The sequence below is a fragment of the Schistocerca gregaria genome, chromosome 1 (genome assembly GCF_023897955.1).
Source record: "Schistocerca gregaria isolate iqSchGreg1 chromosome 1, iqSchGreg1.2, whole genome shotgun sequence".
Taxonomy (NCBI): Eukaryota; Metazoa; Arthropoda; class Insecta; order Orthoptera; family Acrididae; genus Schistocerca; species Schistocerca gregaria.
In genome coordinates, this window is record NC_064920.1 from 618724815 (window position 1) to 618751634 (window position 26820).

General features: G+C 39.7%; 1 protein-coding gene across 1 annotated transcript in view; it reads left to right on the top strand.

Annotated features, from left to right (window-relative positions):
- Positions 1-26820, top strand: part of LOC126359133 (MMS19 nucleotide excision repair protein homolog) — a 224822-nt gene that overhangs the window by 63851 nt on the left and 134151 nt on the right. Inside the window, exon 5 of the mRNA XM_050007606.1 lies at positions 10239-10400. Coding sequence (XP_049863563.1) covers positions 10239-10400 — 162 coding nt within the window. The remainder of the gene's footprint in view (positions 1-10238; positions 10401-26820) is intronic.

Sequence of the window (26820 nt, forward strand, 5' to 3'; positions counted from 1 at the left end):
GCACAATGGGACACAGTGTGTATAGGAAAGTCACATACACTGATTTGTATCTCCACACCTCTAGCTGCTATCATCCATTACAGTGTGACTGTGTGCTACATACACTGGTCCATAGAGCCATGTGCTTTAGGACATGGCACATTATCTTGTTGAAAAATGCCCCTGCCATCAGGGAACATAATCGTCATGAAAGGATGTGCGTGATCTGCAGCCAGTTTATGATACTCCTTGGCCATCATGGTGCCTTACACAAGCTCCACTGAACCTATGGATGATCATGTGGATGTTCCCCAAAGCATAATGGAGGAACTGCCAGCTTGTCTCCATCCCACAGTGCAGGTGTCAAGAAGCTGTTCCCCTGGAAGACAATGGATTCATGCCCTCCCATTTGTTTGATGAAGAAGGTATCAGGATTTGTCAGCCCATGCAATGCTCTGCCACTGCTCCATTGTCCAGTGCCAATGGTCACATGCCCATTTCAATCCAAGTTGACTATGTCATGATGTTAATGTTGACCTGCATGGGTCGTCAACTGCGGAGGTCCATTGTTAGGAGTTTTTGGTGCAGTGTGTGTTCAGACACCCTCATACTCTGTCCAGCATTAAAGTCTGATGTTAGATCTGCCACAATTCATTGGCTGGCTGTTTTTACCTGTCTGGCAAGCCTACAATGTCAGACATCTGTAATGAGGGTTGGCCGCCCAACCTCACAACGTTTGGATGTGGTTTCACCGTGGTTTCGCCATGTGTTGGAGACACTCACCACAGTACTCCTCCAAACACGTGACAAGTCATATAGTTTCTGAAATGCTTGTGCCAACCTTCCAGGCCATCACAATCTGCCCTCAGTGACCCTGCTGTCACCTGTACGGGTTTATATTGATAGTAGGTTGGTGGTAATAATGTCCTGGCTGATCAGTATATTTGCTTTACAAAACTAAATATATTCCATTAAAAAATAAATAATAGTCCTTTGGAAAACTCGATTAACAATTTCTTCTGTTGCTGTCTCGTTAACAGTATACATTACAGTTCTTTGTGTCGTCCTGCAGAAAATGCCTACTGTGGTTTGTGTGTGTTACGTGGAAGATCATTCATGTAATTGAACCAATTGAGTTTCACCCTTTTCTCACCTTGTCAGTCTTAAAATGTTCTCTCATTCCATCAATATTCATAGTTGACCTTCCTTTCTGAAAACCATAGTGTAATGTTCCAAGTAAATTTTTTTCTGCTCAAATGTGTCACTGTTTCTAAGTGCATTTTTTTCTATGATATTTTGGAAAAAGATTTCAGTGAGAAAATTTGGTAACACCAGTAACTAAGGACCTTACGCAGTAACAGTCTTAAAGTTCAACTACAACAGTTGGCAAGATGATCTTTTTTGTGGCATATAAATATATATCATTTATAAGCACTAACAATGGCTAGAAAGTATAATTTAGCACATCCTCTCAAGCTCTACCAAGTAATAAAGAAAGAATATGGTGACTGTTAGAATTTTTGTGTTGCAATCAAGGCTGGGTTCTTAGTTGTTTGGGAATACCAGTTTCTTAATAATGAAGGTGTCTGTGATATCTTTCAAATAAAGGAATCAGTGGACAGTAACACAATGACATATACTTACTATAGCAACTTTAAGTAAGAACTCTGATGGTGGAGCCTTGCTACATGCAGCTGTCCAAACACCAATAGCTGTCGTTTAAATAACTCACTTTTGTAAACTTGCTTGGTCCCTCATAATTTTACATGAACTATTGACTACAGGAAAGCTTTGAGCAGATTAGGGCCACATTTGTTAAATTTTGAGCAAAAGGAAAAGCAGAAAAAAAGTAAGAGTTTGTTGAAACAGTGATACTAGTCACAAGATTTAACACCTTCTGACCTCCACATAAAGAAATTTGTATTTGCAATATGTTTTCACTCTAACATAGATTTTATGAGAGCTGTAGGTGAATGTTTTGGATTTCTTCCAGAAACACACTTCAGGAATTTGCATTGAGTGAGAGAATGTTCCACAGTGTGTGCCTATTTAAACTGAGACCCTTGAGAATTGTGTAAGAGAACAAGTCATAAAATAATGTCTCCTGTTTAAACATGTTGCTCAGTTTGTATCCATTTAAAAGGAGACTATTGAAAATTATATATGAGAACCAGTCAGAAAATAATGTCTCCTGTTTATTATTTCTCTGTCATTCAGTTTGTAACGTAGTACGAGTGCAAATCAAAAAGTAAGTTACACTAGCGTGCCTCAAGAGCATGCTGTATTTTGTGACAATGGCCAATGTGTAGCATGCAACAGTAATGCTGACACATCAGATAGGATGGTGGGGGTTGTATCCCATGATGTTGTGTGTGCAGAGTGGTCTTGGCTCAATGGTGTGTTAACTGGATGTTCACTCCAGATTGAAGGTGTGAGCAGTGACAAGGTTTCAGTGGGCTTAACGGTTCAATTACATGGACATTTGTCATGAAATCACTGCTCTGTATGGTGAGTGTGCAATCTATCACCCAGGTATTGTAAAGTGTTGTAAGCAATTTGACGCCAGATGGATGGATCTCACTGACCAATATCTCGAAGATACGCATGCAGTGTCCAGTACTGTTGCAAATGTTAACCATGTGGATGTGATCAATAGAGAGGTCGGTCCATAACACTGCAGGAAATTGCCAGCATGCTGAACATTTCGTATGGCAATGTGCTCTCCATTGTTCACCAGTATCTTAGATATTGTATACTGTGTGGCAGATGGGTCTCATGACTGCTCGCTGATTTTCACAAGGGACAATGTTTCCAATTGTTGCTGGCATTTTTGGAACAGTGTTCTGTGGAGGGCAACAAGTTTCTGTGGTGAATCATCACAGGAGATGAAACGTGGGTCTACTACTTCACCCTCGAAACAATGAGAATATCGATGGAATTGGTGCATACCCGTCATCACAATGAAAAAAGGCCAAGATCCAGCCTTCAGCAGGAAAAATAATAGCAACAGTGTTCTTTAACATGGAGGGTGTGGTGCATGTGGAACTTATGCTGAAATGCATGACAGTAAAATATGCTTAGTACTGTCAAATATAGGTTGTACACATGGAAGAGGCCTGGAGATACTGGAAGGTTTCAGATCGATTATATAATGGTAAGACAGAGATTTAGGAACCAGGTTTTAAATTGTAAGACATTTCCAGGGACAGATGTGGACTCTGACCACAATCTATTGATTATAAACTGTAGAGTAAAACTGAAGAAAGTGCAAAAACGTGGGAATTTAAGGAGATGGGACTTGGATAAACTGACAGAACCAGAGGTTGTAGAGAGTTTCAGGGAGAGCATTAGGAACGATCGACAAGAATGGGGGAATGAGGTATAGTAGAAGAATAATGGCTAGATTTGAGGTATGAAATAGTGAAGGTAGCAGAGGATCAAGTAGGTAAAACGATGAGAGCTAGTAGAAATCCTTGGGTAACAGAAGATGTATTGAATTTAATTGATAAAAGAGAAAATATAAAAATGCAGTAAATGAAGCAGGCAAAAACGAATGCAAACGTCTCAAAAATGAGATCGACAGGAAGTGAAAAATGGCTAAAGACAAATTTAAGGATGTAGAGGCATATCTCACTAGGGGTAAGATAGATACTGCCTACAAGAAAATTAGAGAGACCTTTGGAGAAAAGAGAATCGCTCAAATAGAAACCCAGTTCTAAGCGAAGAAGGGAAAGCAGAAAGGTGGAAGGAATATATAGAGGGTCTATACAAGGGCGATGTACTTAAGGACAGAAATAGTAGAGGATGTAGATGAAGATGAAATGGGAGATATGATGCTGCGTGAAGAGTTTGACAGAACACTGAAAGACCTAAGACGAAACAAGGCCCTGGGAGTAGACAGCATTCCATTACAACTGCTACTGGCAGCCTTGAGAGAGTCACCCCTGACAAAACTCTACCATTTGGTGAACGAGATGCATGAGACAGGCGCAATACCATCAGACATCAAGAAGAATATAATAATTCCAATCCCAAAGAAAGCAGGTGTTGACAGATGTGAAAATTACTAAACAATCAGTTTAATAAGTCACGGCTGCAAAATACTAATGTGAATTCTTTACAGACGAATGGAAAAACTGGTAGAAGACGACCTCAGTGAAGATTCCATAGAAATGTTGGAACATGTGAGGCCATACTGGCCCTACGACTTATCTTGGAAGATAGATTAAGGAAAGGAAAACCTACATTTCAAGCATTTGTATACTTAGAGAAAGGTTTTGACAATGTTGACTGAAATACTGTCATTCAAATTCTGAAGGTGTCAGGGGTCAAATACAGGGAACCAAATGGCAGTTATAAGCGTCGAGTTGCATGGAAGGGAAGCAGTGGTTGGGAAGGGAGTGAGGCAGGGTTGTAGCCTATCCCCAATGTTATTCAATCTGTATATTGAGCAAGAAGTAAAGGAAACAAAAGAATAATTTGGAGTAGGAATTAAAATCCATGGAGAAGAAATAAAAACTTTGTAATTCTGCCAGAGACAGCAAAGGACCTGGAAGAGCAGTTGAACAGAATGGACAGTGTTTTGAAAGGAGGTTATAAGATGAACATCAACAAAAGCAAAACGAGGATAATGGAATGTAGTCGAATTAAATCAGGTGATGCTGATGGAATTAGATTAGGAAATGAGACACTTAAAGTAGTAGATGAGTTTTGCTATTTGGGGAGCAAAATAACTGATGGTGGTCGAAGTAGAGAGGATGTAAAATGTAGACTGGCCATGGAAAGGAAAACATTTCTGAAGAAGAGAAATTTGTTAACATCGAGTATTTATTTAAGTGCCAGGAAGTCTTTTTCTGAAAGTATTTTTATGGAGTGCAGCCATGTATGGAAGTGAATTATGAATGATAAATAGTTTGGACAAGAAGAGAATAGAAGCTTTCGAAATGTGGTGCTACAGAAGAATGCTGAAGATTAGATGGGTAGATCACATAACTAATGAGGAGGTATTGAATAGAATTGGGGAGGAGTTTGTGGCACAACTTGACAAGAAGAAAGGACCGGTTGGTAGGACACATTCTGAGGCATCAAGGGATCACCAATTAAGTATTGGAGGGCACCGTGGAGGCTAAAAAATGACAGAGGGAGTCCAAGAGATGAATACACTAAGCAGATTCAGAAGGGTGTATGTTGCAGTAGGTACTGGAAGATGAAGAAGCTTGCACAGGATATAGTAGCATGGAGAGCTGTGTCAAACCAGTCTCTGGACTGAAGACCACAACAACAACAAAAACTGCAAAATATTGCACAGGTTGTGTATGGCAATTAAAAAAAAACGGTAGGGGAAAATTGAGTGCTGGTGTGATTTTGTTGCCTGATAATGCAACACTGCTCTCAGCCCACCAAACATCAGAACAGCTGCAGTGATTCAAGTGGGGGGTATGGCAACGTCCTCCGTACAGTCCAGACCTAGCACCAAGTGATTGTCATGTGGTCAGCTAGATGAAAGAGGGTCTCAATGGACAACGATTCTGAACCGATGAGTATGTGAATGCTGCTGTATTCAGATGGTTACATAGTGCTGGGGATGATTACTATGCATTTGCAATCAAAAAGAAATGTTTATATTCTCTTGGTGACTTTGCGAAAAAGGGAATTTACATTGTATGCTGTCACAACCGTTTTGCCTATGTGTATGTGCTTTAATAAATGGCCATAAATTTGAAGTGTAATGTATGTTTTGATTTGTCCTCTTAATTATAAATTTGGTGCACTTCCACATACCTCCTTCTACAGTAACAGTATCCTGCATCAACAGATGGCAGCACTGTATAGCTTTAGAAAAGGCCAACACTGATGTACATATAAGAAAGCATTTTGTAATTGAACTCATTGCTGCAGAAGGTGAAATATCCAGTTGTATTCACGAAAGGCCAAAGAAGGTATGAGTAGATACTGCAGTGTATTTCAGCACCGTTAGACAATGAGTTTGTGGCTGTAGAGAAGCTGAAGGGCAAACACAGTTGGCTAATGCTACTCAGAGCTGCTGACCAGCATATTAGCCAAGGTTGACAGCCATGTAGCAATTGATGAAGTGTATCACTAGTTATCCATTAGTAAAGGCAATGTGACGGCTATTGTTGAAAAACTAGCTTACTCCAAAATTCAAGCTTGCTGAGTACCAAAAGACGGGGGAAGTCTTGCCCCATCCATCATGCTGAGCTGACCTTGTACCATCAGACTTCCATCTGTTAGTCTTTCTCTAAGTAGTTCAGTGAGGGCGAAGAAGTTGAGACCTTGAAAATTGTGTGCACAAGACCATGGTTTTTACAAGTAGCAGAACAGCCATAACAATGTAAACAGAAACCATATAAACAGCCTTGACATACATTGAAAATGTAGTCAAAGCTACAGGCGAAAAAATAGTTTTAAGTAGTTTCTCACTGTTCGTCTTAAACATCTACAGACTGCCAAATGGGTGTATAGAAACATTCATTGAAAACATAGGAGAGCTCTTACATATCATCCTAAGCTAGAACTGTGCTCTTGTACTACTAGGTGACCTAAACATAAACACATTGCAAGACACCTGTGACAGTAGGGAGCTCCTAAACACAATGAAAACATATGGCTTATAAAATGCAATAGACACTCAAACATGTATAACTGCAACTCCTTTAGTCAAATAGGTCACATCTTCACAAATTTAAGAGACTTTCAGCACAAAAGTGAAGATATAGAAACGAGCCTATCAGACCATGATGCAATAAAAATATGTCTAAATCATATCACCACAAATGAAAACAAACAAAAAATATGGGAAAAGGAAACTTAAACGAACAAAACTCAACAGCTCTTAGGATAAAACTTGAAAAAGAAAGATGGGAAAAACTGGAGAAATACCATCAGTGGATCATAAAGTGACTCATTTTATTGACACACTTTCCTATCATCTCAATAATGCCCAGTAATAAAAACTAAAGCCAAAACCACAAATAAAAACAAAAATGTATAACAAAAGGCATTTTGTTCTCTAGGAACAAGATAAAATGATGCACAGAATATATAAAATAGCAGCATTGATGAAAACTTTAGAGTACTACAGAAAATATAAAAGAATCCATGCTAAAGTGCTGCAAGCAGCCAAATAACTAAAAGCAAAAAAGGACATCAATAGTGCTGATAATAAAAGCAAGGCTTGTTGGTCTATTATAAATACAAATTGCAAACCCTCCAACTCATAGGAAAACAGCAAAATACAGTTCATGATCGGCAAAAAAACTATAACTGAACACAATAAAATCATAAATCTCTTCAATGACTATTGTGCCACAGCAAGCCAACAACTGAAAGGAAAAGAAGAAAAACAAATAATAAAAAACACAATAACACCTGGAAAACATTTATTAATACCCAGGGATAAACAATGGCATTTTTGGCAGTGACAGAAGTAGTAACACTAGAGATAATAAAAAAAACCTGAAACAAACAAAGTCATGTGGTATTGACGGAATATCAAGTATAGAAATTAAACACTGTATGCAGGAACTCAAGAAACATCTTACACAACTAATCAATTCATTATTCCTGGAAGGAACTTTTCCAGAGTGCTTAAAGACAGCACTGATAAAACCAATGCGTAAAAAGGGGAATGAAAACAATCCAGAAAATTAGAGGCCTATACCAGTCATATCAAAAATATTTGAATGACCTTATGCACAGAGACTTGTTACTTTTTTGATGAAATATGAAATAATCAACAAGAATCAGTTTGGCTTCCAGAAAGATAAATGCACCATAGATGCAGTAATAGATCACATTGAAAATTTCATAACAAACCTGGACTCTAAAAATAAATGTGTAGGAGTATTTATGGATCTAATAAAGGCATTCGACTCTGTGGACCACAAAACTTTAGTAGAAATATTAGGAGTATATGGCATAAGAGGAAATGCAGGAGACTGGATTCTCTCATACCTGACAAATAGGAGCCAATATACTGAAATTACAAAAACTACTGGAAAAAATAAGATCTAAAAAAAAGAATTTTTACATTACTCTGTGCCACAAGGCTCCATTCTTGGACCAATGTTTCTCATTCTATACACAAATCACATCCCATATATGATTCGGTATGGTAGTATAGTTACCTATGCAGATGACACAACTCTTCTGTTCATGGATAAAGACACAGAAAAGCTAGAAATAAAAGCCAATGTAGAAGTAAATAATGCCATCCAAAGATTTACTGAATTAAACCTGCACAACAATATTACTCAAACACTTTTTGTAAACTTCAGACTTCGAAACTTTCACAGTGAAGATATCAGTGTATGCATAGATGAGTGCATAGCAGAGAACACCAAATATCCAACATTTCTTGGGATAATTATTGATGAAAATGTACACTGGGATAAGCATGTAGAATATATAAGGGGTAAACTCGGCACAAGCCTATATGTGCTGCACTAACTCAGCTACCTAAAAGATGTAGACATTATGAAAACAATATACTGTGCATTAATTCATATGACATTAAGTTACGGCAAAATTTTGTGGGGAGGTACCTCAAAAACAAACATTAATAAACTATTTAAACTACAAAAAAGAGCAATAAGAATGATAGCCAGCCTTAAATGCAAAGATTCATGTAAACCAGCATTTAAAGTGCCCAAAATACTAACATTACCCAGTATATAGCTATACGAACTTCTCTGTTGGACAAAATTCAAATATTCCGCCGACACTAGAGATACCAACACACCACACAACCATGACACACCTCTTCCATGAGCCTACACACACACACACACACACACACACACACACACACACACACAAAAGGGGGCGCCATCATGTGCTGGACTAGAAGCCCTTGAAAAACTCCCTACATTATTGAGAGAAATAAACAATAAAAATATTTTCAAAAAAAGACTCAAATATTTTGTAATAGAAAACTTATTTACAGTGTTAATGAATTTATGTGCACTACAGTTCAAAACAATTGCAATACCATTATTGTATCAAAAAGAAAAATTGTACAAAATCTAATTTAATATGAAATAGCCGTAGAATAAATTTGTAGTAAATTATATTTTTGTTAAACAATAGACAGTAAAAACTATGTATCTGTCAGTGCATGAAATGAAAATATATCTTCATCCATACAAAGTACTTTGTCAAAGGATAAATAAATAAATAAAACAGTGATTTTTACTACACTGGTATACATGCTCTCATTTCAAGGTGAAAAAATAAATCTATGAACAAAGACGATTATGATATTGAAAAGACAAATTAATTGTGACTGTCATAGATATTATCCTGTATATGTGTATATGACATTTACTTTTCGGGGGGGGGGGGGGGGGGGGGATGAATTACTTTCTGAACCTCATACCTATATTACATTAAAATTCTTTCACTATCAGAATAAGTAATCGTGTCCCTGCTCTCATACTTAACAACTGCTTTCATATTTCAATAAAACTATGTACAAGATCCTCCTCTCTCCCCCTCCCCATCTCCCTGTCCCTCCCTCCTCTCCTTCTCCTGAACTGTTGTTTTAATAACTTTATCACATTATTTTATTAATGCCTCTCAATACATTGCCTTTCCTTCCTTTTTGTTTGTTCTTATATGTCCAGACACCTCACCTCCCTCCAAAAAGTTAAAATCGTTTCTGTTGGCTTAGTTGTTATGGTTTGTACATATGATCAGCTTCCCCCAGCTTCTGTTTGTCTGCCATTATTGGTTGTACTGGGGGAATACATGGATAACTGAAGCTATAGGATTAGTATATACATCAGCATAAGTGCTGTCTGTTTATTTGACTAATAAAATTCAGGTTTCAATAAATTAATTTAGCAAACTGCCCCAATATTTCCTTTGAACCAGCCATAGACAGATTCCTTCCTCCTCACTGTTGTCTGACATAGCTAATACTGTGTCTCTCAACGAATGCACAACTAAATATGTCCAACAGTTTTTAATTTTTCATTGTAACTGAAATAATTCCAAATGTGATACGGCAATAAGTATGGAATCATTACAAAAATTTCGTAGTGGAATTTATAGCGAACTATTATTACTCACTAACTTCCTACTATTGTCAGACGGCAAACAAAAATGTCTTCAGAAATAACACATTTTCTAACAAAAATAACCAAGTCCTTAGAAAATTAGTTTTAATGTGGTGGATGCCCAAATACTTTGTCGTATTTCTTAATATCTTTACCAACCACAGCATTTCTACTTTGCAGGCTACCAGCAGTCCTTCCTCAGTCACTCGTGAGCAGTTAGCTGTAGCACTTGCTTCTTGCTTGACTGCTGTAGCAGATTTCTCAGAATTTTGTTTTCCCCTGATATTTGAGAAGTTGGAGTCTACTCGGAAAGAAGCAAAGCTGGATTGCTTCTATTTACTTGTAAGTTTAAGAGAAGTATTAAACATTAAATGATTTGTATGTTGTATTAACTGTGTAGCTGAATGCAGTTATTTAAAATGAAAACATTAATTACAGACCTATCAAAGAACACTTGTTTCATTAAGCTCTATTCCAAAGGTGGTAGCTTTTAAAACCCAGACTCGTTTCCTTATCGTTAGTGATACGGAATAATAATTTACTTTCATGAGGAGCATGCAACATATGTAATAAGTGCATGTAACATATGTAATAAGTGAGTGTAAAAATTACAGATGATAACTGAGTCAATCCACATGAAGTGGTTCAGTAATGGTTGCTTGACCATTTTTAAATATTTTAATTTTTTTATATGTGTTTGCCCTATATTTGAGAAGTTCAAAACAGTTTTTTTAAAATAATTTATCTTCCATCTCTCCTGGATGGCGGCCATTTTTATTTGTGGGTGCCGCCGATTTCTCAGTCTGGAGACATTAGCGAAAATTTGTATATCTCTGCACTGGGTTAAGTTAATTGCAATTGCAATTCAGATGATTGTTTTTGAAAAATGTCCTCTGCAACATTGTCTATTACACAAAATTCCCTAAATTAAAAAATAACCAGTCAATATGACCTCCAAAGTTTGGTATCCAAATTTTCAAAAATCCACTTTTTAGGCCCAAAAATAACAAACAAGGAGTCATATATGAGAGTTTTTTTCCTATTGTTGTTGTTGTTGTTGTTGTTGTTGTTGTTGTTGTTGTCTTCAGTCCTGAGCCTGGTTTGATGCAGCTCTCCATGCTACTCTATCCTGTGCAAACTTCTTCATCTCCCAGTACCTACTGCAACCTACATCCTTCTGAATCTGCTTAGTGTATTCATCTCTAGGTCTCCCTCTACGATTTTTACCCTCCACACTGCTCTCCAATGCTAAATTTGTTATCCCTTGATGCCTCAGAACATGTCCTACCAACCAGTCCCTTCTTCTTGTCAAGTTGTGCCACAAACTCCTCTTCTCCTCAATTCTATTCAATACCTCCTCATTAGTTATGTGATCTACCCATCTAATCTTCAGCATTCTTCTGTAGCACCACATTTCAAAAACTTCTATTCTCTTCTTGTCCAAGCTATTTATCTTCCATGTTTCACTTCCATACATGGCTGCACTCCATACAAATACTTTCAGAAACGACTTCCTGACACTTAAATCTATACTCGCTGTTAACAAATTTCTCTTCTTCAGAAACGCTTTCCTTGCCATTGCCAGTCTACATTTTATATCCTCTCTACTTCGACCATCATCAGTTATTTTGCTCCCCAAATAGCAAAACTCCTTTACTACTTAAAGTGTCTCATTTCCTCATCTAATTCTCTCAGTGTCACCCTACTTAATTTGACTACATTCCATTATCCTCATTTTGCTTTTGATGATGTTCATCTTATATATCCTCCTTGCAAGACACTGTCCATTCCGTCCAACTGCTCTTCCAAGTCCTTTGCTGTTTCTGACAGAATTATGATGTCATCGGGGAACCTCAACATTTTTATTTCTTCTCCATGGACTTTAATACCTACTCTGAATTTTTCTTTTACTGTTTGCTCAATATACAGATTGAATAACTTCGGGGACAGGCTACAACCCTGCCTCACTCCCTTCCCATCCGCTGCTTCCCTTTCATGCCCCCAGACTCTTATAACTGCCATCTGGTTTCTGTACAAATTGTAAATAGCCTTACGCTCCCTGTATTTCATCCCTGCCACCTTCAGAATTAGAAAGGGAGTATTCCAGTCAACATTGTCAAAAGCTTTCTCTAAGTCTAGAAATGGTAGAAATGTAGGTTTGCCTTTCCTTAATCTATTTTTTAAGATAAGTCGTAGGGTCAGTATTGCCTCACGTGTTCCAACATTTCTGCGGAATCCAAACTGATCTTCGCCGAGGTCAGCTTCTACCAGTGTTTTCATTCATCTGTAAAGAATTTGTGTTAGTATTTTGCAGCTGTGGCTTATTAAACTGATAGTTCGGTAATTTTCACATCTGTCAACACCTGCTTTCTTTGGGATTGGAATTATGATATTCTTCTTGAAGTCTGAGGGTATTTCGCCTGTCTCATACGTCTTGCTCACCAGATGGTAGAGTTTTGTCAGGACTGGCTCTCCCAAGGCCATCAATAGTTCCAATGGAATGTTGTCTACTCACGGGGCCTTGTTTCGACTCAGGTCTTTCAATGGTCTGTCAAACTCTTCACGCAGTATCGTATCTCCCATTTCATCTTCATCTATATCATCTTCCATTTCCATAATATTGTCCTCAAGTACATCGCCCTTGTATAGACCCTCTATATACTCCTTCCACCTTTCTGCTTTCCCTTCTTTGCTTAGAACTGGGTTTCCATCTGAGCTCTTGATGTTCATACAAGTGGTCCTCTTTTCTCCAAAGGTCTCTTTAATTTTCCTGTAGGCAGTATCTATCTTACCCCTAGTGAGATAAGCCTCTACATCCTTACATTTGTCCTCTAGCCATCCCTGCTTAGCCTTTTTGCACTTCCTGTTGATCTCATTTTTGAGACGTTTGTATTCCTTTTTCCCTGCTTCATTTACTGTGTTTTTATATTTTCTCCTTTCATCAATTAAATTCAATATTTCTTCTGTTACCCAAGGATTTCTACTAGCCCTCGTCTTTTTATCTACTTGATCCTCTGCTACCTTCACTACTTCATCGCTCAGAGCTACCCATTCTTCTTCTACTGTATTACTTTCCCGCATTCCTGTCAATTGTTCCCTTATGCTCTCCCTGAAACTCTGTACAACCTCTGGTTTGGTCAGTTTATCAAGTCCCATCTCCTTAAATTCCCTCCTTTTTGCAATTTTTTTCTGTTTTAATCTACAGTTCATAACCAGTAGATTGTGGTGAGAGTCCACATCTGCCCCTGGAAATGTCTTACAATTTAAAACCTGGTTCCTAAATCTCTGTATTACCATTATATAATCTATCTGATACTTTCTAGTATCTCCAGGATTCTTCCATGTATACAACCTTCTTTTACGATTCTTGAACCAAGTGTTAGCTATGATTAAGTTATGCTCTGTGCAAAATTCTACCAGGCGGCTTCCTCTTTCATTTCTTTGCCCCAGTCCATATTCGCATACTACGTTTCCTTCTCTCCCTTTTCCTAATACCGAATTCCAGTCACCCATGACTATTAAATTTTCATCTCCCTTCACTATCTGAATAATTTCTTTTATCTCATCATACGTTTCATCAATTTCTTCATCATCTGCAGAGCTAGTTGGCATATAAACTTGTACTACTGTAGTAGGCGAGGGCTTCGTGTCTTCGTGTCTATCTTGGCCACAATAATGCGTTCACTATGCTTTTTGTAGTAGCTTACCCACACTCCTATTTTTTTTATTCATTATTAAACCTGCTCCTGCATTACCCCTATTTGATTTTGTATTTATAACCCTGTATTCACCTGACCAAATTCTTGTTCCTCCTGCCACCAAACTTCACTAATTTCCACTATATCTAACTTCATCCTATCCATTTCCCTTTTTAAATTTTCTAACCTACCTGCCCGATTAAGGTATCTGACATTCCACGATCCGATCCATAGAACGCCAGTTTTCTTTCTCCTGATAATGATGTCCTGTTGAGTAGTCCTCGCCAGGAGACCCGAATGGGGGACTATTTTACCTCCGGAATATTTTACTCAAGAGGACGCCATCATCATTTAACCATACAGTAAAGCTGCATGCCCTCGGGAAAAATTATGGCTGTAGTTTCCCCTTGCTTTCAGCCATTGCTACCAGCACAGCAAGGCTGTTTTGGTTATTGTTGCACGATCAGATCAGTCAATCATCCAGACTGTTACCCCTGAAACTACTGAAAAGGCTGCTGCCCCTCTTCAGGAACCACACGTTTGTCTGGCCTCTGAACAGATACCCCTCCGTTGTGGTTGCACCTACGGTACGGCCATCTGTATCGTTGAGGCAAGCAAGCCTCCCCACTAACGGCAAGGTCCATGGTTCATGGGGGTTAGATATCATAAAATACTAGCCTCATATAAAGCAAGAACACTTACAAACATTTCCTTAATTTTTTATGAATTTTTGAAATATGAAAATTTTCATTTTTTGTAGTTATCTCAGGTGGGACGGAATATAAAAATATGATTTTTGCACAGTTTGTACACCTATATGATAGCAACGTACTGCATTGATATCTGACTGTGAACAAAGATATAAATTTTTGAAAATGAGGAGGTAATTCACATTACTCTATAGCTGATACTATGGCTGTTGCCTATTTAAATGGTTTATTGTTTCCTTGTAATAACATTTAATTGTGACAGATATTTAGTAAACACTATCACCCAATAATCATTTAGTTTATTTATTTTTAATAATGTAATATTAAACAATAGGAGCTTTCACTGGTGTTCCATGGTGATAAAAATGCCCACTTACGTTTAGGTTTATCGTCAGTAAAGAAGTACATTTTTGCTGGGTGTAGCATTGTAGAAATAAATTATTGCTGGGTGTGGCATTGTGTTGTAGTCAGTCTATTCTGAAACCTCTGTTAGAGTGGATGTACATACTTCATTGAGAGTGTAGAATGTGTTGTGTGCTTTGTTCTGTGTGTAATTTGTAATTAATTTTGAGAGGTGAACTGCAATGCAATAACATGGATGAACAGTGTTCTGTTGGACACACAGCAATTGAAGTGTGTCACAAAACAGTTTCAAAAAACTTGAAAAATGTCAATGACTTTGAAGTTAAACAAATTTTGTTTAAATTTTGAGTAAGTTCTTCTGTAACATCAGTGTGTGAGTATCATGAGAAGAAATATATTCTGAAGTACAACCATATTTTTGCAAGAAAGTGCTGTGATCCACTTAAAAGTTCATAAAAAGCCTATTACTAAAGATTTGAGGGAAATAAAACTTGAACATGTGTCCTTAGTATGTGATTGTGAAACAGCTTCCCAAATGAAATATAATGTGATTCCTGGAAATTCCCTGTGCCCAAATTGTTACTCAGAAATATTTGTTGTGAATTTAGAACCAGAATCATGAAACCTTGTTAATAACATTTATATTCCTAATGAGGAAGCTGTTAGCATATTGGATTGTGCTTGTTTTAAGTTAGACGTATCTTCTGCTTCGAAAATAATAAAACTAAGTAGCAGTAAAAGATAAGCAGCTATTGAAAATAAGGTACAACAAATTTCATACAAAATTAGATAAGACTTGGAATCTTGCTTTAATAATACAGATACAAACATTGTTTCTAAAGAAGAAGAAAACCTACCAGTAGCATCATCTGACACTGAGTATTTGAGCTTAATAGAGAAATGAAAAATTAAATGTTCAGTGACATCTGAAGAGGAAAAAGTTAAAATTTAAATTGGCTCCCTGACTCATGGCCAAGTAGTTCATGAAATCAATGTTTCTCATCGTTTGGTTAAACTAACCCAAGAATTAGTGAAAGAGCAAGGCATTCTCCAAGTTTTAGGAAAGAAGGAAGGAGTAGGCATAAATGAAGAAACAATTAAAAAGATCCAGTAGTTTTTTGAATATGATGAAAACAGTAGAATGTACCCAGGTTGTAAACATTGCAAAAGAGTTGTTATAAATGGAGTAAAAGTAACAAAGCAGAAACGACTAGTGCTGTCAAGTTTAAATGAGCTTTATGTAGCTATCAAAAATTCTCATCCTGAATTAAAAATTGGAAGGTCAAATTTTTTGTGACCGCGGCCCTTGGTATCTTGAGTCCTGTATATATTACACATCCTTAACATGAGAAACAAAAATTTTCTGTTAAGTGAATGTGCTGTTGTTTAGCTGATGTCTTATTTGCATCGTATCTTTTATTTATGTAAGATATATTTCAGTAATCTGACACATTCCATATCATAAATATATTACTCATCCTTTACATGTGAAACACAATTTTCTGTTAATTGATTGTGCTGTTGTTTAGTTGATTTTTATTTACATTGTATCTTTTTATTGTATTTATACAAGTTATATTTGAACTGTGTAGCATCTGACATGTTCCATATCCTTGCGATTCACTCACTACCAGGATCTATGGAACACGAAATGAAATAAAAATAAATAAAAGTGATAATTTTGGCTGCATCCTCAGGGACTCACTATGTATGTTTTTCTTTATATCATCAAAATGTCAAACTAATGATTGCAGGTGCAAAACTCAGTGAACTTAACTACAAAGAGTTATTAGATTTAATGGTCTGTGACACTAACAGTTATGAGTGCATGATGAGTTTTTGTAATAAATTCCCTGGTAAGGAAACCATTATTGAATTGTTTCATGAATATGATGAGGAAATTCCAGACAGTATTACTTTCAAACAGTGGGTCCCAACTGACAGGGCAGAATTGATAACAGTGATTAAATCTCAGGAAGAGTACTTGGAATCTGTAATTGATAACTTACAAAAACTCAGAAGTCACCACTATGTTTCTAAAATCCAAAGTAAGTTTTTGAAGGATGAAAATGCACAACTTCATGAATCTGAATTCATAGTGATAGCTGATTTTGCAAAAATTTTACATTTGTGATTCAGGATGCAATACAAGGGTACCACTGGGTCAATGACCAGGCAACAGTGCATCCATTTATTCTCTACTTTAAAAATGAGAAAGATGAAGTTTGCAGTTCTTCAGTTTGCATGCTAAGCGACTATTTGGAGCACAACACTTTGGCTGTACATGTGTTTCAAAAGTATGTAATAAATACATAAAAGAAAATTTTACAAAGGTTGAGAAGCTGATATACCTTTCAGATGGAAGTGGTAGTCAGTATAAGAATAAAAAGAATTTTTCAAATCTGTGCAACCACAAATTAGACTTTGAGTTGGAGGCTGAATGGCACTTTTTTGCGTCTTGCCATAGCAAAAATGTGTGTGATGGAGTTGAAGATATAACAAAAGGTGAAGTAAGTAAAGCCAGCCTACAAAAACCAACCACAGACCAAATTCTCACAGTACAGGACATGTATGTCTTTTGCAAGGATAACATTAAAGGGCCGGCCGCGGTGGTCTCGCGGTTAAGGCGCTCAGTCCGGAACCGCGTGACTGCTACGGTCGCAGGTTCGAATCCTGCCTCGGGCATGGATGTGTGTGATGTCCTTAGGTTAGTTAGGTTTAAGTAGTTCTAAGTTCTAGGGGACTTATGACCACAGCTGTTGAGTCCCATAGTGCTCAGAGCCATTTGAACCATAACATTAAAGGCATTAACTATTTCCTGATCAAGAAAGAAGAAGTGGTTCTGCATATGAAAACAACACTTCAAACCAGACTTGAAAGCTGTATAGTAATAAAAGGAACAAGACACTTCCACAAATTCCTTGGCATTGCAGAAAACTTAATTCAATGCTATGTAACATCAGAAACTGAAATTTGAGGATCATTGTGTCAGTAATATTACATCTCTGTTACATCTCTGTCTTTCACACTGAATGACATAGTGGCATGTGTGTATGATGGACATTGGTGGCTTACAGATATTGAAAGAATAAGTTTGAAAAACAGTGATGTTTTTGTACATTTTTCCACCCTGCTGGCCCAAGAACATAAATCAAGAAATCTACTAGTGATAAAGTTTGGATACCAATGAAAAATGTTTTAAGGAAACTTTCAGTGCTTGAACTTACCACAGCAACTGGGAGGTCTTATTCTATATCACAGAAGCTGTCTGAAATATGTGTTCTTAACATTCACCACCAGGTTTAGGAACAGTCATATCTCGAAGGATGTTATTGAAAATATTTATTTTAAGTATGTCATAATAATATAAATGTTAATTTCAGTGAATTTTCCACATTTTGTATATAATTCAGTACCTTACTTCAATAATAATGGTTTATATCCCACCAATATCACACATGAATAGGCAACAGCCATAAGATCAGTTGTAGAGTAATGTGAATTATCTCCTCATTTTCAAAAATTCATATCTTTGTTTACAGTTAGATATCAATGTTGCAATTTTTACAGTAAGGTGCTATCATATAGGTGTATAAACTGTGCAAAAATCATATTTTTGTATTCAGTCCCACCTGAGATAACTAACACAAACGTAACAAAAAATGAAAATTTTCAAATTTCAGAAATTCATAAAAAAATTAAGGAAACATTTGTAAGTGTTCTTGCTTTTTATGAGGCTAGTATTTTATATATATCTAACTATAGGAAAAAAATAGACTCTCATAAATCACTCCTTGTTTGTTATTTTTGGGCCTAAAAAGAGGATTTTTGAAAATATTGATACCAAACTTTGGAGGTCATATTGACTGGTTATTTTTTAATTGAGGGTATTTTGTGTAATAGACAATGTTGCAGAGGACACTTTTCTAAAAACAATCATGTCAATTGCAATGTTGTAACGTAACCCAGTGCAGAGATATTCATATTTTTTGCTAACGTCTCTAAACTGAAACATCGTCGCATGCTTACAAACAAAAATGGCCGCCATTCAGTAAAGGTGATATGTAAAATTTTTTTAAAAAGCTGTTTTGAACTTCTCATTTATAGGGTAATCACACATAAAAAAAATTTAAAATATTTAAAAATGGTCAAGCAACCAACTTAATTTTTATTGGACCACTTCATTTGGATTGACCCAACTGAAGAATGACAAGTAAAGTTCTTATCAGTATAATATTTTATCGAGGAAAGAATACACGTAGTTCCCTTACTGAAACTGGTAAGTTTATTTCCTAGACAAAGTGACAGGGTCCCCTCAGCAGGCTCGCCACTCCTTGGCGGGTTTGTTCTCTGCTACCGTGAAGCCCCAGCCCTTTGCAGCATTTTTTCCCTTCTGTGCTGCATGTCTACCCTCTTGCTATTCTTTTTTCCTTCCCTTATGGAACATGTGTGGGGTATTATTGGGAATGTTCAGTATCGTCTGTTGCTTGCATAAGAACAGTCTCACCGTTGTTTATTGCTCCCTTTTCTATTCTTTGTTTCCCTTCTCCTCTCGTTCCTCCACTTCAGTGTTTGAGGTTCTATTTTCCTTAGTCTCCTATTCATCCTTCCTATTCTATCCTGTTCCCAGACCACGGACGTCGCCCACCCGACTCCCGCCCACGGGCGGGTTTACCAGTTGGGCTCTGCCTTGCATCTCTTTGCCGTGTTTTCAGCTTCCTTATTTCTCCTGTCTTCCTCGCTCCCTCCCCTCCAACCCCCCCCCCCCCCCTTTCCCCTGGTTAGTTCCTCGGCCTCAAATTTGAATGGGTCTCCACGAAGGTCCGAAAGATTCCATCCCTCCCGGTGGTGTTCCGTTCCTTTTTCCGCCAAATTTTATGGGTGTTTTGGGATGCTGTTGTTTTTTACACTGATGGCTCTAAATCTGCTGATCATGTTGGGTATGCCTTCATGTCCTCTGTTGGAATGGAAAATCATCTGCTGCCACCTACATGTGGGGTGTTTACTGCGGAATAGATGGCAATTTCCCAGGCCCTTACCTTTATTAAACAGTCTCAACACAAACACATTTTGTTATGTACGGACTCGATGAGTGGCCTTCTTGGTATTGACCTGTGTTTTTCGCGCCAACCCTTGGTCTCTGCCATCCATGACCATCTTGCTGATATTCACCGTGCTGCTTGTTCCATTGACTTCCTTTGGGTCCCTGGCCATGTGGGTATCCTGGGTAATGAGCTCGCTGATCGTTTGGCTGGGGGAACAGTCACTTACCCCCCATTTTCTGTAACCCCTCCTGCAGCGGATTTACGGCATCACATCAAATTTCAGTTTGCACAGTCATGGGCCAATTCTTGGGAGGCTACACCTCTGTCTAATAAACTTCGTGCAATTAAGGTGACACCAGGCCCATGGTGTTCTTCCTTTCGCCTCTCCTGAAAGGACTCAACCACACTGTGTCGTCTCCGCATTGGCTATACCAGCCTGACGCATGGTTTTCTTTTGCGTGGTGAACCATCCCCACTTTGTGATTGTGGAGCCTTCCAGTCAGTAGCCCACATTTTGGTTGAATGCCCCCTTCTTTTGGCTCTGCGTGCTAAGTACAGACTCCCCCACACTTTATCTTTGATGTTAGCTGACGACTCCTGGATGGTTTTTATTGACAGTTTTAAGGTTTTTAATCTCTCTCTGGTGTTGGGGCAAGGCGGTGAGTGTTTGGGTGTCTCCCACTGTAAGCCGTGTTTGGAGATTCCCGATTCACCTCCCTGACAGATCCTTTTTTCTACCCCTTTTACTCTGTTTTTACCTTTTTTTTAAGGATTGGGTAGTCTCCTTTTCCCATACGTATTTCTACATTCTAGCAGTTGCACATTTTAAGTCACAGGTGGTCTTGCCTATGCTGCTTCAGCATAGTGTTGGGTTCGTTCTCTTGCCGACTTTCCTCAATTTGTTTTTTACCATTGACAACATGACTGCCCTTTTCCGTTTTTCCCTTTTATTGTTCTGACTTTCCTGAGATGTCCCATTAGCAGAATGGACCATATTTGAAACAAGAGACTGATGACCTTGTTGTTTGGTCCCTTAAACCTCAAACAACCAATCAACCAACTTTTCCTTATTCCTCTCTGTGTGCTCCTGAAGGCCAGCCCAAGCGTTTGATGCATAACAGGTGACTGGGTAATGCGTAATTCCCAGTCCAGGGTTGACAGGTATGGTTTTACATGTATCCCCTGGTACAGGCCAGGCTCAGGGAGGGGTGATTGCCTTAACTGCAACCTTACCATATTGCTGATTGGTCCTTCTGTCAGGTGTTCAGGAAGTGTGACCTGAGGTGTGAACCATCACCTAAGGTGTGCACCCCCATGTTAAGGGGGCCCCCAATTGGAAGGGGTGCACCATTGGAGACACTGGTAATCGTGGGGGATATTCTCGCAAAGAGTCAATCATCTTCACAATCAACATCTACGGAACGTAAACCTAATAAGGCTAATGATTTAAAGACTCTTCTCGCTGCACCACAGTTCCTCTTGGTCTCACGTACTGAAGACACCTGTCAGTCCCTCACCACTGTAATCCCATTTATTATTCAGAAAGGTGTTGATGCAATTGCCAGCCCTGTGAAATCCTGCGCTTGTTTACGGCATGGCTTTTTGCTTTTCGAGACTACTTCTGATTCTCAGTCTCAACAACTGCATGCTGCCTCGCTTCTCCACGGCTGCCCTGTTCGTGTCGAGACCATTGAACTTTGAATTCTTCCCATGGTGTTATTTACACTAGGCTGCTCAACAGTCTAACCGAGGCCGAAATCCAATCTTACCTCTCTGATCAGAGTGTCATTGCTGTCCATCGTGTCATGAAAAAGGTAGCTTCCTCCTTAGTGCCCACCTGTACTCTTTTTCTCATCTTTGTTAGTGTGGTGCTTCTGTCAAAGATCAAAGCAGGCTATGAAATTATCACAGTGCAACTGTATATTCCGAATGCTATGTGCTGCCACCAGTCATCATTTCAACCACACTAGGAACATCTTGTCGACACCCAGCAAAATGTGTAACCTGCGGTAACGATGCGCACGAGGGCGGTTGTCCGCCTCCTTCTCCCCACTGTATGAACTGCAATGGTGACCATGCCGCCGCCTCTCGGGATTGTCCTGTGTATCTTGATAAGTGGGCTGTCCAAGAGATTCGGATAAAGGAAAATGTGCCTTACCCATTTGCTCACAAGTTATTGGCTAGTTGCAAATCGTGTATCCTCTTGTCTGGCACCTATAGTTCTGTTCTTGTTACCCCTCTCCCCATGAAGGATTTGGCCTCGTAGACGTGCGACCTCCAGTTCAGCCCTTGAGGTTGTGAAATTACCCAGTGTCAAGGTAGCATTGCCATCCCACTGTCCAGCTATGCAACAAGCCATCAAACTATTGCCTCAAGGGATGACGCCACCAGCTACACAACAGGTAGGTCGTAAAGGACAAAAGGAGTACTTCCTTGAAGACTTCCTACGTCCCTCCATCCGAACAACACCCGAGTCTTCCTCTAACTGGAAAGGCTCGAAGTAGTCCACCAAAGGCAAACAGTACTCTCCGTCGTTGGCTGGGAGATCCTCTTCGATGGTGTCACCATGTGGTACTTTAGCCCGGCCAGCCTCCGTGTCGCCAGTGCACTCCACCAACCATTTTTTAGAATTGGAGTCCACAGTCTGACTGCACAAGAAAGTAGATTCTTCTGCAGACTCCATGGATCTGTGCCCTGTAGTAGTGACTTCACAGGCTGTCACTCGACAGCTGCTGAGTCGCCACCCTTACATCTCTTCCTCAACATGACTCTCCTCCAATGGAACGTTCACAGACTTTGGTCCCACAAAGAGGATTTACGGCTGCTTTTAGCATCGCAGCGTCTCTCTGTACTGTGCTTTCAGGAAACAAAGTTGTGCCCTCCTGACTGCTTTGAGCTTTCACATTCCTTACCTGTTCGTTTTGACCTTGCCCCTGAGGTCAGCATTCCATCTCATGGGGGCGACTCATCTCTCTGACTACCCATCTTCAAGCTGTTGCAGTTCACCTTTTCCTTCCCCACCTGACTTTTCCCTCTACCATTTATGTCCCTCTGTTGCTCTATGTCAACAGAACAGACTGCCTTCAGCTTATTGGGCACCTATCTCCTCCATTTTTGCTACTCGGTGACCTTAATGTGCATCATCGCCTTTGGGGTTCTCCCAGGACCTGTCAGAGAGGTGCCCTCTTGGCTGACCTTCTTAGCCTCTTCTGCCTTAACACTGGAGCACTCACTTGCCTTTCCAACTCCTGGTACACCTACTCCCATTTGGACCTATCCTTCTGCATTGCCCAGCTTGCCCATCATCTTAAGTGGTACATTCTTTCTGACACCTACTCGAGCAACCATTTCTCATGTGCTATCTGTTTGCTGACTCCTACCCCATCTGCGTGCACACCCATATGCAGCTTAATAAGGCTGACTGGCGGCTTTACTCCTCCTTGGTGACCAATGAAGAACAAGAGTTCCCCAGTTGTGATGACAGTGTGGAATATCTCGCAAACGTTATCCTTACTGCTGCAGAATGTTCCATTCTTCGCACTTCTTCTTTACCACATCATGTCTCAGTCGCTTGAAGGATTGAGGCATGCCATGATGTAATTTGGGCACGGAGACGTGCTCTCTGCAATTTTTAACTGTCATCCTACGATGCCAAACTGCATTCATTACTGCAGTGTCGTTGGGTTCTTTGGGATAGCAAAAGAGGTAACTGGATTTCATTCACTAGTTCTTTTAACAATTCCACCCCTTCCTCTGGTGTGTGGGCCAACCTCCGACGGCTCTCTGGGACCAAGATCCATTCCCCAATTTCTGGCCCAACAGCTGCAGACGATGTTATCGTGGACCCTATTGCTACCTCTAACACCTTGGACCACCATTTTGCAGACATTTCGAGCTCTTCCCATATAACCCTGCCTTCTTCAATTGGAAACGAGCAGAGGAGGCTTCAGTGATACCCTTCTCTCCTCCAAATCGTGAGTGCTGTAATGCCATGTTTACTATGAGGGAGCTGGATTATGCTCTCATCCTTTCTCTTGCAGGCAAGCACTTTCTGCTTAACATGTACAACCACATATGGGCAGACCACACATTTCCCAGACTTTGGCGTGAAGCCACCGTCGTACCCATACCTAAGCCTGGTAAGGACAGAAACCTTACTTCTAGCTCCTGCCCCATCTCTCTCACCAGCTGTATTTGCAAGACAGTGGAACGTATGATTCATGCACAGCTGGTATGGTGGCTCGAGTCTCTCAATTTACTGACAAATGCACAGTGCGGATTTCAAGCGCAGCATTCTGCAGTTGACCATCTCATTACTTTGTCCACCCATTTCATGAATGGTATTTTGCGGAAATCTCAAATTGTGGCCATGTTTTTCAATTTTGGGAAGGCCTATGACAACTGCTGGATAACTGGTATTCTCCATACTCTACACGTGGGGCTTGTATGGCCGCCTGCCCTGTTTCCTTCAGGAATTTTCAAAAGTCTGAGTTTTCAAGGTGTGTGTGGATTCTGCCTTCTCGGACACCTTTAGCAAGGAAAACAGTGTGTCTCAGGGTTCCATCCTGATCATTGTCCTCTTTGCTATCACTATTAGCCCTATAACGGCCTGTCTCCCACTGGGCATCTCCTGCTACCTTTTTGTTGGCAATTTTGCCATCTATTGCAGTTCTCCATGGACCTATCTCACTGGGCGGCATCTTCAGAGATGTCTTGATCATCTTTACTCCTGGTGCATCGACAATGGCTTTTGCTTTTCCACTGACAAAACTGTCTGTATGAATTTCTGGCAATGCACTTGGTTGCTCCCACCATCTTTACGTCTTGGGCCTGTTGCCCTTCTATTCGTTGAAACTACAAAATACCTGGGACTCATGCTCCATAGGAAACACACTTGGTCCTCCCATGTGTCTTACCTGACAGCCCGCTGTATGCAGTTCCTCAATGCCCTACATGTCCTTAGTGATACTTCCTGGGATGCCGATCGAATCACCTCCTCCATTTGTACCGGTCCCTTGTCTGTTTGAAACTCAACTATGGGTGCTTTGTTTATGCATGTGCACGTCCATCCCTCTTACACCGTCTCAACACTATCCACCATGGTGGCATCCGTTTGGCCACTGGGGTCTTTTACACTAGCCCGGTTGAGAGTCTGTATGCTGAAGCTGCTGAACTACTGCTGCCCTACCACTGTGACTTTCTCCTCAGCAGGTATGCATTCTGTCTGTCTGCCATGAGTGACCACTGACCCTGTGGCTCCTTCTTTGATGATTCCTTTGATCGCTAGTATGGGGCACATCCCTCTTCTCTGTTACCTCCTGAAGTCCGCTTTCAGCACTTGCTACGGTGGCTTAACTTCACACTACCTGCAACTTTCTTGGTGGGTGTGACCCTTCAGCATTTCGGCTTCATGAAGTGGCCCATGTTAACCTTGGCCTTCTTTCACTTTCTAAGGACACTACTTCAGTCTCGTTCTATCGCCTTCAGTTTCATGACTCTCAGGCTGACCTTGGGGTTGGGTGTGCCATGGTCACTGGCACCCGTGTCTTTTGATATCGGCTTCTGGCTCATTGCTCAGTATTTACAACCGAGCTCTTCGCCCTGTATCAGGCCATGGAGTACATCTGGTGACACAGACTTTACAATTGTGTCCTCTGCTCAGACTCACTCAGCGCCCTTCAAAGTCTACATGCGCTGTACACTGCCCATCCCTTAGTGGAGCAGGTTCAGAAAAACTATTGCCTGCTCTCTCTTGGTGGAGCCAGTGTGATGTTTCTTTGGGTTCCTAGTCATGTTGGTCTGTAAGGAAAGAGGCTGCTGACACTGCTGCCACAGCTGCAGTCCTTGTACCTCAGCCTGCTAGTTCCTATATTCCTTCCAATGATCACTGTGTTGCCGTCGGTCAGAAGGTGGTGTCTCAATGGTCCTCTCTTCACTTGAATAAGCCCTGGCTTATTAAGCCCCTCCCAATGGCTTGGCTGACCTCCTCTTGGCCCTCCCACCACAGGGAAGTCATTTCAAATAGGCTGCATATTGGGCACTGCCTTTTTAGCCATCAACATTTGCTAAGTGGTGCTACCCCATCACTTTAAACACATTGCGCCCAAGTTTTAACTGTATGCCACTTCCTGATGGAATGCCCATGTTTTAACCGTTTACGTTCCCGTTTGGGTTTGCCATCCGAGGTGTCAGCCATTTAAGCAAACGTGGGTTGTTGACCGCATTATACTTTTAATCCACCAAGGCAATATGGCAAAGATCATTTAATTTTTAGTTTTAGGCCTCTGTTTCTGTATGCTGTCTTTTTTAGCCCTTTCTTCATGTGTCTCTTTTAGCTGTCTTCTCTTATGTCAACTGAGACTGACACACAGTCATTTTTTTAACTCCTCTCTATCTTCATGTTCTATAGTTTTGACTTGGGCACATATGACCCCATTTGAGTTTTGCGCCGTAGAGCAAAGCGAAACCAAATCGAAGTGACAGGGTAGTTAAACTGAAGATCATATTAATGCTACTAAGAAATTAATAATCAAGGATAGTGACAGTTCACCTGAAATGAATGTATTATGTAATTGCTCAGTGTAAGCAAGAACCATGCACAGTAGGAGAAAAGAAAGCTACTCACTTGCAGACATGTTACTTATATAGGCCACAAATATTTTACATGCTCAGATGCAAGATATGTGTCAGTATACCTTCCAAACATTATGGTCTGTTGGTGTGATTATTATATAAATTCACAAATGCAAATGTTATTTGGATATCGAATAGACTAGAAGTACAGTGGAAACCTTTTATCGGTGACTGAGAGATAGAAGAATGGTAAAAGTCAACAGATTTTGGAAAACGAGGGACATAGTGAACTTCAGTATGCAAAATGACAGAGGCTCCACCGATCCATAAAACTAAATTTAACAATGGAATAGCATAAGAGCTACACAGATCA